Here is a 13,079-nt window from a genome sequence, read left to right on the forward strand (position 1 = left end):
TAGTTATTGGCTGCATGAATGTGTCTCCACCATCATATAAATCATTGCACAAGTACAATTAAAACATTTCTTTGTTCCCATTTTGGGTTGTGATAATGTTTTCCTTTCTTTAAAATCTTTATAGCATAACTTTTGTTTTAAAGTTTCAGAATTCCTATATGCATACTGTGGTTTCTCTCCTACTATTAACTTTATTTCCGGCATGGCCATCAAAATAGGCCAATTTCTCTCCACTATATTGCGTACATGATTCGTATTAAGGTTAAATGTGGTAAGGTACCTTACTACTTTTTCTTTTCGATTTAATGTTTCATAGTATTCTATCTCTTCACTAAAAACAGGCTTATATTTATCTGCTCTACCTAACAACACTTCCTCATAAACATTATCTATAATTCATCTTGGATATCCATTCCTTTCAAACTCTTGTATCATCTCCCTAACTTGTGCTTTAAAATTATCATCCTCTGTATTAAGTTTACTGGCTCTTATTATTTGTGCTTTCATTACACCTTTAAATGTGTGTGGTGCATGCATACTATCTCTACCAATATACCTAGAAGCATCAACTTCCTTCTTATGTATTGTAGATTCTAATCTGTTCCCATTTTTATATAGATGAACATCCAAAAACGTTATACTTTCATCTGTCACCATCTTAAATTTTAAGAATTCTGTAGAACCATTAAGGTATGCTATATAATTATTCAATTCTATTATGGTGCCGCCCCATATTAAAAAACAATCATCTACGAACCTCCTATAAAATTTAACTTTTGTATTTAAATTATTCAAATCACTAAGTATAGTACATTTCTCCCATTCATAAAGTACCAAGTTGGCATAAGTGTTAGCTACTGGAGTGCCCATTGCTACTCCAGTCAACTGCAAATATGGTTTGTTTGTTTCTTTCGGCTTTTCCCAGTTAGGGGTCGCCACAGCCGAACTCCGGTCCACTAATGATTGGCAGTTGATTTTTACGTATCGGCTTGCCAGGCCTGATGCACAACCTTCAACGAAGGTACGCCCATTCACGCATGTCTCCATGCAGAAGACGCTCTAGCTGAGAATCGAACCGGACAGCGTCTCACTGTGAGGCGACAACGCTACTGCAGCACCACAACCGCGGGTTCAGTCAACTGCAAATATGGTACTTTGTCAAAAATAAAAATATTCTTTGTTAGCACTATTTCCAAAAGAGTACAAATATTCTCTATTTCTCTACTCTGCATATTAACCACAACATTTAAAAAATCACATATAGCATTCAATCCATGCTCATTTGGGATGACTGTAAAGAGTGATGTAATGTCCAAGGACACAAAGATAAAATTTTCACCTATACTATTTGAATGCCAGTTATATAAATCTCGTAGAAAGCTGTTAGTATCTTTTAACACAGTAGGGCATTTATTCAAACATTTGCCTAATACTGTTTGCAAATATTTCAAAATTGGTTCGGTTATCCATCCACCCACTGAGACAATCACCTTAACCATTATACCAATCCCCAAGCCCTATAGTAACAGAACATTATCTGTTCATAGGTAAGTACTAGGCTAGCTGCCCTTGTGGACCATTTTAAGACTAGCCATATCCCTAGGGTAAGAATTAAACCCTGGACCTTGTGTTTGTGAGGTAAACACCTTAACCACTACGTCAACCTCAAATATCAGAAGACAGGTTAAACTGAGATCTGAACTTAGCTCGTCGGATTCAGAGTCCAGAGTGCTAACCATTAACCATAGAAACATTTGCTTATTTAATTCATGATTTTTTTTTTTTTGTTATGGAAGACCGCAGCAGAATCAAGATGATGTTTTGCATGTCTTCTGGTTCTACAGACATGCTACATTTTTGTGGACTAAGTAAATGAGAAGCTGAAAAATTCAACACACTTTTGCATTTAAGCTGGGACTTTTCCCGTAATACTGGCTCATGAGGCCAAATCAATAATTTTAATATTATCTACCTTAGATAACAACTGCTTGGAAAGACTTTTAAGTAACAATGATCAATACATCAGCTGTGTAAGAAAGTTTACTAACACAAGTAAACTGAATATTTTTAGTTTGTGAATTGGAAACATCTGCTTAATTATTTTAGATTGTTTTCACTAAATAACTACCATGTAACTCTAGGTGGTTAACACATGCAATTTTATGTTTTATTTTTCCACAAAACATATTAAAATGGAATGTTATTGTCTGGGAAATGAGCAAAACTTTAAAAAATTAAGTTAATTTACACAATTTTGTGACACAACACCTGCTGCAGTTTTCATGTATCTACAACCAGCCATCAAATTCTGAGGAAATCTGGCATGCACAGTGCCTACATTATGAATAATTACAATTATTTATTCACAGCAGCTAAGTAAATTGAACTACAATGGCCTTTTCATTATTGACCCGATCACAAGAAGTGACAGGCAGCAATGTAAATTATTCACAGAACATTAACAGCAAAAAGTAAAGCAACAGGACTGAATATGACTCTTGTACGGTACAAAAGGGCAATATTAATTTGATGAAGTTAAGTCTATACTCAAATCTTTTAATCAACAAAAGGTGAAACGACTAGTATTAGACCACTGTTTAATGGACGAAAAGTTCTGTTGACTTCAATTAAAATCCAGAAATAAAGTAACAGGTCGCTATAGGCAGGGGCACAGCGCCCCCCCCCCGCACAAACTAATTGTAACAGTTGATGTTACTGTAGCTTCATTCAGGGCAGGCTGCATTTACTTGGGGGAAATTAACTTTATTCCTTCTTAAACTTTTAAGCCACCTTTTTGTTCAAATCTGTGTTGATTGCTTTTCTTGGTGAATAATTTTTCAAGTGTATAACTGAAACACAGAATATTAATCATTTAAGTATGGTTTACTCCTAAAGCAGGTAGGGAATATGTAATAATTAGCATTAGGATACCGAAAAACATTAGATACTACTAAACGGGGAAAACTGATGCTAGGTTCATGCGTGCAAACCTCTCATTGTTTCTTTAACAAACTCACGTGCTTGTTAATACAGAACTCAGCAATGCGTTCTTTTCCTGTTTACATTCGCTGTTTCACAACATTACATTCCACATGATCAGTGTTGACATGTAGCTGAACAAAATGTCATAACCAGAGTATACTGATAACATTCATGCAATGAATTACAAAAAGGAAAGGCAGGTACAACCCAATCACTTTGGTGCAACATTTTGTCAGTAGGTAAAATAACCATTATTTACAAACAGAAACAAAGGGATGCATTTGTAGGGAAAGACTGTGCTGTTTCTATCCTTTTTATTGCCACTGTTATCTCTTTTCATTGTACAGTTTTGAATGGAAAAGCTTTTCTTATGAAGTTTTATAACTTCAGCTTCATGATCAGACTAAGTTTAATTTAGGATATATCTCCCCATGCTTGGAACTCGCTCATTTTTACAAAAACTAATGCCAAGCTGAATGCATCCGCTACCTTTAACTTTCTAAACCACCCTGCTGTCACATTTCACAACAACAGGTTTTACTTCACCAGTGAGGACAACAGCTGAAACCCTCTGGCAGACTACCTTATATTTTATTACCTTTTTTATTTTATTATTACTATTATATTATTTTTATATTATTTATATTATTTTATTTATTTTATTACCTTTTTTGTACCAAAGACATCTCAGTGGAATCCAACTTAAAGAACTCCCTCATTTTGGGAACGGTCCTCACCTGGAGAGTCTGTCTCAGCAGAATCCTTCTCTGAAGAGGCATAACCAAGGGGAGATGTCAACTGGGACACACAGGACAAACAGTCCTCTGAACAAGAGTCAGAGGAATCCTCAGCTTCAGGCTGAAAGATGTCTGCAGCCTGAGGCCTAGGGCTAATTAAAGGAGGAGCAACTGGAGAGGATAAGGGGATAGCAGGCCAAAGAGCCATGAATGTATTACAGAGACTCTGAGAAAATGTTTGCCAGTCTGGTTGGCTTTCTGCAGGAGAAGAAATATGTTTGGTCTTCTGTTCCTTTTTCAGGAAAGGCCTTGAGGGAGTTAAGGTCCAAGAAAGGCCTGGGTTCAGTAGGTTCTGTAGCAGGGAATGGAGCCATCTGGATGGGTTCTATATCATGTGAGCAAAAAGGAAAAACCACGAACGCTCATAATCTCGAAAGTACCAGACCTCAAAGTGCTTTTTCCTGAGATCGCGGTACAGTGAATAATGGAATATTTGCCCTTTCCTCTCTGTAGTGCAATCTCAGAGCTGTAATATATATTTAGCGGGGGGGGGGGCACAGCCCCCCACAATAGCAAGTTCGAGGTCCGGTACTTTCGAGATTATGAGTGTTCACGGTTTTTCCTATTTGCTCATATGATATAGACCCATCTGGATGGCCAGTACAAGCCGTGGTTCCCCCTCATTGTTGGCAGCTGATGTCTGCGAAACCTCTAGGGATGTGCCTTCCACTCTAGATTCTGCTGCTTCCCGAACATTACTCGCTATATCCATATCAGTGGTTTCCGAATGTTCCTCCAGGCTGACATCGGCCACAGGATGGATGTTGGGTGGAGGAGGTGCAGCAGCAGGTTCTGGCCTAGCAACTTTGGCCTTCTTCTTAGATGGCTTGACTGGCTGACCAGACAGCACCTTCATAGCTAATGCTAAGCATTTAAGATGCTGATTCTCCAAATGAATATTGAGGGCATGCAGATGGCTGCATGGGGTCTTGGGGACAAAGGCCTGACAGATTGTGCAGGTCTTGTGGTCATGCGTAGGCCCTAAATAGAAAATACAAAGCTTGTGGTCATCCTTATGGGGGATTCTGACAACCGCACCTGCACTTTCCCTTCCTGGATGACATGAATATAAACAGACATGCAGTGACCCAAAAGAACAAAACACCCCCAAAGGGGTACTTATCTTTGAAAAGACAATCCAACGGCTGGTGCGGCAGGAACAGCTGACGTTCGACTAGTGGCACAGAACTTCTGAGAAATGGTTCATGCATACAGCACTTTTATGGCCCACGTTCCCTTAGCCAACATCAGACGTCCCACATACCTTGCAGTGACTAGAAGCTTTTGTATACTGGCCAGACATTCAGGTAGCAAAAGAGGATAACCCAACGGGTTTGAAATACTGCAACATGAGAATTGAAAGACATCACCCCCCCCCCCTTTTCTTTTACATCATAAGTTATCCATCTTTTGACTGGATTCAACTTTGTTTCCCACAAAAAAATCAAAAAAGATACAGCTTGGAAACATGTACAGATCATTTAAATATGCTAACTTTCCTAAAATATGTGCTTAACATATATACCCCCTTTTTCATGGGGACAAATGAATACTCTCCACCAATTTGTCAACCTTCATACTTTTTAGAACTTCTCTCCATTGTTTTATTACTACTTGTTCCCTTCCAAACTCAACCCCAAGAACATCAATTTCACTTCTGGTAAAACAAATCCCTGCTATTCTTACCACATCTCCATTTCCCTTACTTTTTGAATTATTTAACTGTAATCCTACTGTACCTAAACATGTCCTGTTCTGTAAATTATCTCTTTTATCCAGTGTTTGTTCTTGGCTACTAAGACCAAATCATCTGCATAAGTTAATAGTAATGGTGACCTTATCCTTTCCTTAACTTCCACACTCTAACCTTGATCTACATGTTTGTATAACTGCATTCATTACCACCACAAACAACCACGTGCTCAATGGACAACCTTGCTTTACCCATCTTTCCTGTCTTATCTTTTTTTCCTACCCATCCACTCACCATCACAGACACACAAGAATTTTCATAAATTGTCCTTACTATCCTTATTTTTTCTTCTACCTTGTATTCTTTTAAAATGTTCAACATTTCCTCCTGATCAATAATATCAAATGCCTTAGCCACATCACATACTGCTAACTTTTCTTTCTCCTTACCCCTTATCTGTACACTCAAAACTCTTCTTTAACCATCATCAGCATTACATTTACTCTTCACTTTAACCCTATACACTCCTTCATCCAATTCTTCCTTCATAATACCAAACATGCTTTTCTGAATTACCGTCATAAATATTTTATAGTCCTTATTTCCTAACATAATTCTTCCCTTCCCCCTGTTTCCATATACATTTTATAGACCTCTTACAAATCTCTTCTTTTTATACTTTCTTCCATCCATTCATTCAACATTTCCAGAAAATCATCATTTTCTTCATCTGTTTCTTTATGAAAACTATACCCTAATCTACCCGGACCTAGTGCAGATTTGTCTTTACAGCATGAAGGATGGTGTTAAATGCCTTGGTCGTATTCAGAGAGACTGTGTAGATGGAGTGACCACTACCCACTGCCTCTGTGTCAGTCTCAAAGAAGTTAACTAAATTAAGTAGACATGACCTATCGATGACAATACCAAACTGTTGCGGATCTTGTTTGCAACACAAATATTTAACTGTCCCTTAACCAAGCACGAGCAAAAAAGTTTAAACTAAAACAAAACATTTAAAGTTAATCAAATTACAAAAAGTCAAGCACAAAAGAAGAAATAATGTTATACATGTGAACTACGAACCAAGGAATTCAAAATAGACACACCAGACCTACCTGGCAGTGTCCAGCTAGTCTGAGGCCCATTTTTGGTGGAGGTCTCTGAGCAATGCCTTGTTAAGTACTTGCTCAGGGTCACCTATCAGGCAAATGGAGGCTGACAGAATCAAATCCAGGGCTACAGGATGAAGCTTGTAGCCTGAATTCTGTGCACTAAACTATCAAATTTACGCTCAACCCCTGCCTTAATTCACTTTTCACTTGATTACTGTCATACTTTCATAGAGTACAAAAAGCACAAGTACTGCATTACAAAAAAGATACCTGATAATAAAGGATACAAGTAGTACAAGGTTTGCTATATTAAAGCAAAGCACTTTGACTATAAATTAAGCTATAAATGAAATAAGTACAGCCATTTTAAAACCTTGAGAACCATTTTATGATTTTTAAGACACTTCAGAGGAACAGGAACCTCTTGAGCAAACTGATATTTTGTTGGGCTTATAACGCCTTTGGGGTGTGTATAAACTAAAGAACAAGGGAAGGTGTAGTGTCTTAAAGTGATCTTATCATACAGCAAACAGTAGTGTGTTTCATAGTCTTAGGATGAAGAAAAAAAAAAAAAAAAAGTGCACTGTCTGCCCACAGCACTGACAAACCTAGCTACAAATCTGAGTGGCAGTCACACTAAACGTACTCCACATGTAAAGAAAAATTCTGCCACTTTAGCAAACAGAATTAAAACTACATAGAGCTAATGGGCTTCATGCTATACTGTCTTACAGTTCAGCACATGTGGATAGGATTACAAACTACTAAAGTTTAATCTTACAGTCTTGAGTTCGATTCAGTCTCCATTTGCAAACTGTGGGACTCTGAGCAAGGCAGTTAACCAGACAGTGCTCCCGGGGCCGTCTTTTAAAAGAAATACTTGTGCCTACTAAAAGATTTGCAACGATAACAAAAGACTAAAATATAATAGAACGAGATGGGGGGTCGTGTTCAGTGTCGCAGAATCTCAGTATGGGTGCTTGCAATAGTAACAGCTGCACAGCAGTCAGCACAGGAAAAACTAGCTTTCCTCATAGGTAAAATTAACATCAAATTGCCGTTTTTACAGTGCTCCCCATTGCACTTTTCTTATTCAATTATCAAACCATCATGAAGCAGTTGTAGGATTCCTAGTCTGATGCACTGGAAGATCAGTCATACGAAGTACACTCCCAAACAATTTGCATATTCTTCCTACTTAAAATCAGTTCAGTCAGCTCTTACCTTCCTTACGTATGTCAGCTCACAGATCTAAAGGATACAATACAAATTACTGTGTTTAAGCCACAAGAAATGAATGTTGCCATGCTTGAGTACAGGAACGACAGACTCCTCTTCCTCTCTCTTCATCAGAAGTGGCATGAAGTTGTCTATCTCATCCAAAGATACATCTCCCATGTAGTTTCGACATATCAGTACCTGCATGTTTAGCAAATAAAGGAAAAGAACATTAGAGTTCCACCAGGAAATTTGTGGTTATTACTTTAGTGAACCATTATGGCAGTCAGTCAAAACAGTGCTAGTAAAGCTGTGATTTTAATGTGACATGAATGAAACTCTAATAAACTAAAATTGAATAAAACATTCAGGTCAAAAGCTCAGCAGCTGGAACTGAACTTAAAATGCTGACAGTCAGTTTAGAAACAGAAAACGACTATGCAATGTTTGGCAGTGGTGAAGTAATAAACGTCCAAGGATGACCGTGGTTTCTCTGTGTGGTAGGATGGATAAGCAGCAGCATGCTGGTGATCATTGGCACAGACCACTGGTGGGTTAGAAAACCCAAGCAAGCAGACATGGGGCATCTTATAGAAAGTATAGTTTTGTACCTACCATAAATGTAAATGTTCGAGTGTTCACACTGCTGTAGTCATCACACTTGGGTTATCCTGCCATCAGGCGGTCCCGCAGTTGGCCAGAGTTCCAAAGTCTTGGTCCGGCGTTGGTTGCTGTCGCTTCTTCCCTGACGTCAGTGCACCAGGGGTATATAAGAGGCATCCAACGCCATTTTCTTCAGTATTTCTTGCCCCAGATTTCAGGTGCCCCCAAGTAGGTAGGCAATACATATTGCTAATAAAACATATAAAAGGAATAAAAGGAATACCTTCAGTTACAAGCAAATACACCACAAAGGTTGTACAGGATAGAAAGGTATAGAAAAATTCAGCTAGGTCAGAGGGGATGGAGGGAGGGTAACCTGGACTGCAGCAGTGTGAACACTCAAACATCTACATTTATGGTAGGCACAAAACTGTACTATGTTCATCGTGTTACACTGCTGCAGTCATCACACTTGGGTTGAATCCCAAGGCTAAGGATGGGTGGTGGAACTAAAAAGGGTTTGGAGAAGCTAGTAGGCCCTGCAGAACTGCAGTGGCAAAGCCAGCTCTGGTTTTAGAGTATGGAGGTAAGTGATGGTGCTTGGTGAAGGTGTGCACTGAACTCCAAGTTGCAGCCTCCAAAATATCCTTGGTTGGTACCCCTCTGAGGAAGGCTGTTGATGTTGCTGTAGCCCTGGTGGAATGGGGCCTAATGTTACCAGGTACAGGTTTCCCATGGTGTGTGTAGCAGAAACGGATACAATATCCTATCCATTTTGAAATGGTCTGTTTTGAGATAGCCTTTCCTTGTGATCCTGAAGCATAGGATACAAAGAGCTGGTCAGATTTTCTGAAAGCCTTAGTCTTACCCAAGTAATAACGTAATTGCCTGTGAATGTCCAAAGAGTGTAGGAGCCTTTCCCCTTTGTTCTGGGGGTTTGGATAGAAGGTGGGCAAATGAATGGTTTGGTTTAGGGCCACACTGGATACCACCTTTGGCATAAAGGAAGGGTTAGTTCGTAAAGTGACTCTGTCTTGATGAAAAATGATGAAAGGCTCCACTGCCATTAGGGCCTGTAGCTCTGAGACTTTTCATGCTGAAGTTATTGCTAGCAGCAGGGCAGTTTTCCATGATAGAAACTGTAAATCAGCTGTAAAAGCTGGTTCAAAAGGCGGTAGTGTAAGTTTTTCCAAAACAAAGTTGAGATCCCAAGTTGGTGTTGGTGCTCTCTGGGGCGGTCTTATGTTCTTAGCCCCTCTGAGGTACTGTTTTAGTAATGGATGTGAAAATATAGGAGGATCCGTGTTGTATTGAGCTGAAATAGCTGAGGCGTGGATCTTAACAGATGAAAAAGAAAGTCCTTTGTGCAACATCTCAGTTAAATATTGTAGAATCTGAGGAATATTTGGGACAAGGGGATTCTGGCCTTTAGCCTGGTTCTAGGCGCAGAATCTTTTCCATTTGTCTGAATAGGTTTTCCTGGTGCTGGGCCTCCTGGCCTCCAGAATGACATCCATAACAGCTTTAGAAAGAAGTGTTGACTGGTTGTTTACTTAATTTGCCATGCAGCCAGATTTAAAGTCTTGAGCTGGCTGTGTAGAATCTGATTGTTTTGCTGAGTGAGCAGGCGAGGAATTTGAGGTAAAATTCATGGCAGGCCTTGAGCCATGTTCCTTAGTATTGGATACCAGTGTTGGTGTGGCCAGTCTGGAACAATGAGTATCATTCGTGGCCTCTCTAATCTGGCTTTCAGCAGCACCTTTGCCAGAAGAGGCAGTGGAGGAAAGGCATACACTGTTAATGTTTTCCAACTGAATGAGAGGGCGTCCACTTTCCAAGCTAGTGTGTGGTATGTCCTTGTGCAAAATTTCCGTAGTTGGTAGTTTTGGGGGGAGGCAAACAGATCTATGTCTGGGCTCCCCCATTTTTGAGTTATCATTGCGAATACTTGTGGATCTAGTTTCCACTCGTGAGGATCTATGATGTTTCTGCTTTGATCATCTGCCAATGTGTTTTTCTTTCCTGGCAGGAATTGTGCTTTTAGTTGAACTTGGTACGTCAGTGCTGTGTTCCACAAGGTCATTGCTTGCCTGCATAGGGGGTAGGAATGTGTGTCCCCTTGCTTGTTTATGTACCACATCATTGTGGTGTTGTCCGTCTTTATTAGTAGTTGTCCTGGATGTAGGAGGTCCTTGAAAGCTGTTAGAACATTTTGTAGAGCTAGCATCTCTTTTTGATTGATATGTAAGATGCTTTTGATCTGCAGACCATTTGCCCTAAATACACTGTCCTGCCATGTGTGCTCCCCAGGCATAATCCGATGCATCCGTTGTTATAGTTTGCCTGGCTGTGGGTAAGGTAAAAGGCTGACCCTTGTTGAGGTGACATGCCTGAGCCCACCATAGAAACTCCTGTTGAAGGCAGGGAATGAGTGGTATTATTGTTTCCAAGCTGTGGCTGTGTTGAGTCCATACGCTTTTCAGGTACCATTGTAATTTCCTCATATGCAGTTTTGCATATGGTATTAATAGTATGCAAGATGCCATGAATCCCAAGGCCTGCAGAATTTTTCTTGCAGGGAGTTGGGTCTTTTGTTGCCATCATTTTGAAGTATTGAGTCAGTTGTCCTTGCTTGTCTGGCGTGAGATAAGCCATCTGGGCCGTTGTATTTAAGCTGGCACCCAGGAGTATTATGTCTTGTGGGGGCACTAGTTTTGACTTCTTTTCGTTTACTGTGTATCCTAGGCAACTTAATAGGTTTTTGACAAACGCCAGATGCTTTAAAAGAATGTCCTTGCTTTCTGCTTGAATAAGGCAGTCACCCAGGTATGGATATATTTGAATTCCTCTTTGTCTGCAGTATGCAATTACTGGTGCCAGGCATTTTATGAAGACTCTGGGCGCAGTAGATAAGCCAAAGGGCAGTGCAGAGAATTGGTAATGGGTTGAACCTGCTATAAATCAGAGGTATCTTCTGCAATTTTGTCTGATAGGGACATGCAGGTATGCCTCCTTGAGGTCCAACGTTACTTGCCAAGCCTTCTTGCCCAGCATGGGAAGAAGTTGCTGTAGTGTTAGCATCTTGAATTTGGGTACCTCGAGATATGTGTTTAGAATTGAGAGGTCCAGAATGGGTCTCCAAGCTTTGTCCTTTCAGGGAACTAGAAAGAGTCTTGAGTAAAATCCTTGTCCTTACTCCTGTGTAGGAACCTGTTGAATGGCTCTCATGTCCATGAGAGCTGTAATTTGTTTTTGAGCCTCTGCCCATTGATTTGGTGGCAGGTTTGGCATTCCTTTTATCCTTGGTAAAGTGTGAAAGTGGAATCTGTATCCTTAAGATACAATATTTAGGACCCATTTGTCTTTTGTGATGATGCGCCAGTTGTCTGCAAAAAGAGTTAGCTTTCCTCCCAAGGGAGCTGCCAAGAGGGATTTGCTTGGCAGTCTGAGGAGTAAGTCATTGTGTTTGTCTTCTGGTAGTTTGAGACCTATCTTCTCCTCCTTTCTGGGTTGTGGCATCCCATTGTCGAGGCTTGTAAGAGCCTTGTGACTAAACTCTGCCCCTTGGGCGTCTGTATTTGCCCCTCTGTGGTCTGTCAGAAGCTGGAAAGGACCAGTTTTTGGTTGGCCAATTTCTGCTGAAATGAGGGGGTTGAACCTGTAAAAAAATCCTTGACCGTCTGCATAGATTTTGCCTTATCCTCCATTTTCTTTAAAACCTCTTCTGCTTTTACACCAAATAAAACATCCTGCTGTAAAGGTGCATCCAATAACTTTGCTTTTACATGATCGGGTAAAGTTTGTTCTTTTAACCAAGCATGCCTACGTATGACAGACCCTGTCACTGCTGTTCTACAAGAAGCTTCCAATGAATCAAATCCAGATTGCAAAGTATGTTTTCCCACTTGTTCAGCTGCATGCAACAAATCTTGCATTTCCTTGTAATCAGGCTGCCCTGTCTGTGTTATCATTTTTTGTTTTAATTGAGACATCAAATATTGTTGATATTTCAGCATGTAAAACCGGCAATTTAAGGCGCTCATAGCTAGAGTAGCTGAGGTATATATTTTCTTTCCCCATCTGTCTAGTGCTCTAGAATCCCTTTCAGAGGGTACAGGATTTTTAGCAATAGAGGCCTTAACTCCTTTGGGACCCTGAGAAATGGTTTCTGGGTCAACAACAGGGCTTTTATATAGGGATTTGTGTGAGTCACGGACTCTGTAGTATCTGTCTGGTTTGGCTGGTGCAGGAGGTAGTGAATCTGGGTTAAGGCTAGATTCTGAATAAACATCATCCACAATGTCTAACACTGGTGGAATAGCAAGTGGTCTGTGCTGGGGTAGTAACAGGAACTCTCGGAGCCTTTTCTTAGAATCAGAGTAATCCTGGCCTTCCCAGTGGAAATGTTCCCTCATGGTATGTAAAGTTTCCCCAAATGAGTAGTCTTCTGGGGGAGATGCTGAAGGAATAGACTCTTCAGCATCAGAGTCTTCATAAGGGGAAAAGGAATATTCCTGTTCCTCAGAAGAATCTGAGGAAATTGAAACCTGGTCAGAGGAAGCATAGTCCTCCTCCTGTCTAAGCCTTTTATCAGGAGGGGGATGGGAACCCCTGATTAGGGTAATTAAGTCTTCAGCCATCTTTAGCATCTGTTTCTTAGGCATGGGGCCT

General features: G+C 40.2%; 1 protein-coding gene across 1 annotated transcript in view; it reads right to left on the bottom strand.

Moving 5' to 3' along the window:
* The window catches only part of LOC122813440 (AP-1 complex subunit mu-2-like), a 1,149,616-nt gene that overhangs the window by 792,887 nt on the left and 343,650 nt on the right, over nucleotides 1–13,079 (bottom strand). Inside the window, exon 2 of the mRNA XM_044085755.1 lies at nucleotides 7,850–8,006. Coding sequence (XP_043941690.1) covers nucleotides 7,850–8,006 — 157 coding nt within the window. The remainder of the gene's footprint in view (nucleotides 1–7,849; nucleotides 8,007–13,079) is intronic.

This window comes from Protopterus annectens, chromosome 10.part0 (assembly GCF_019279795.1).
Source record: "Protopterus annectens isolate FY-2018-M chromosome 10.part0, PAN1.0, whole genome shotgun sequence".
NCBI lineage: Eukaryota > Metazoa > Chordata > Ceratodontiformes > Protopteridae > Protopterus > Protopterus annectens.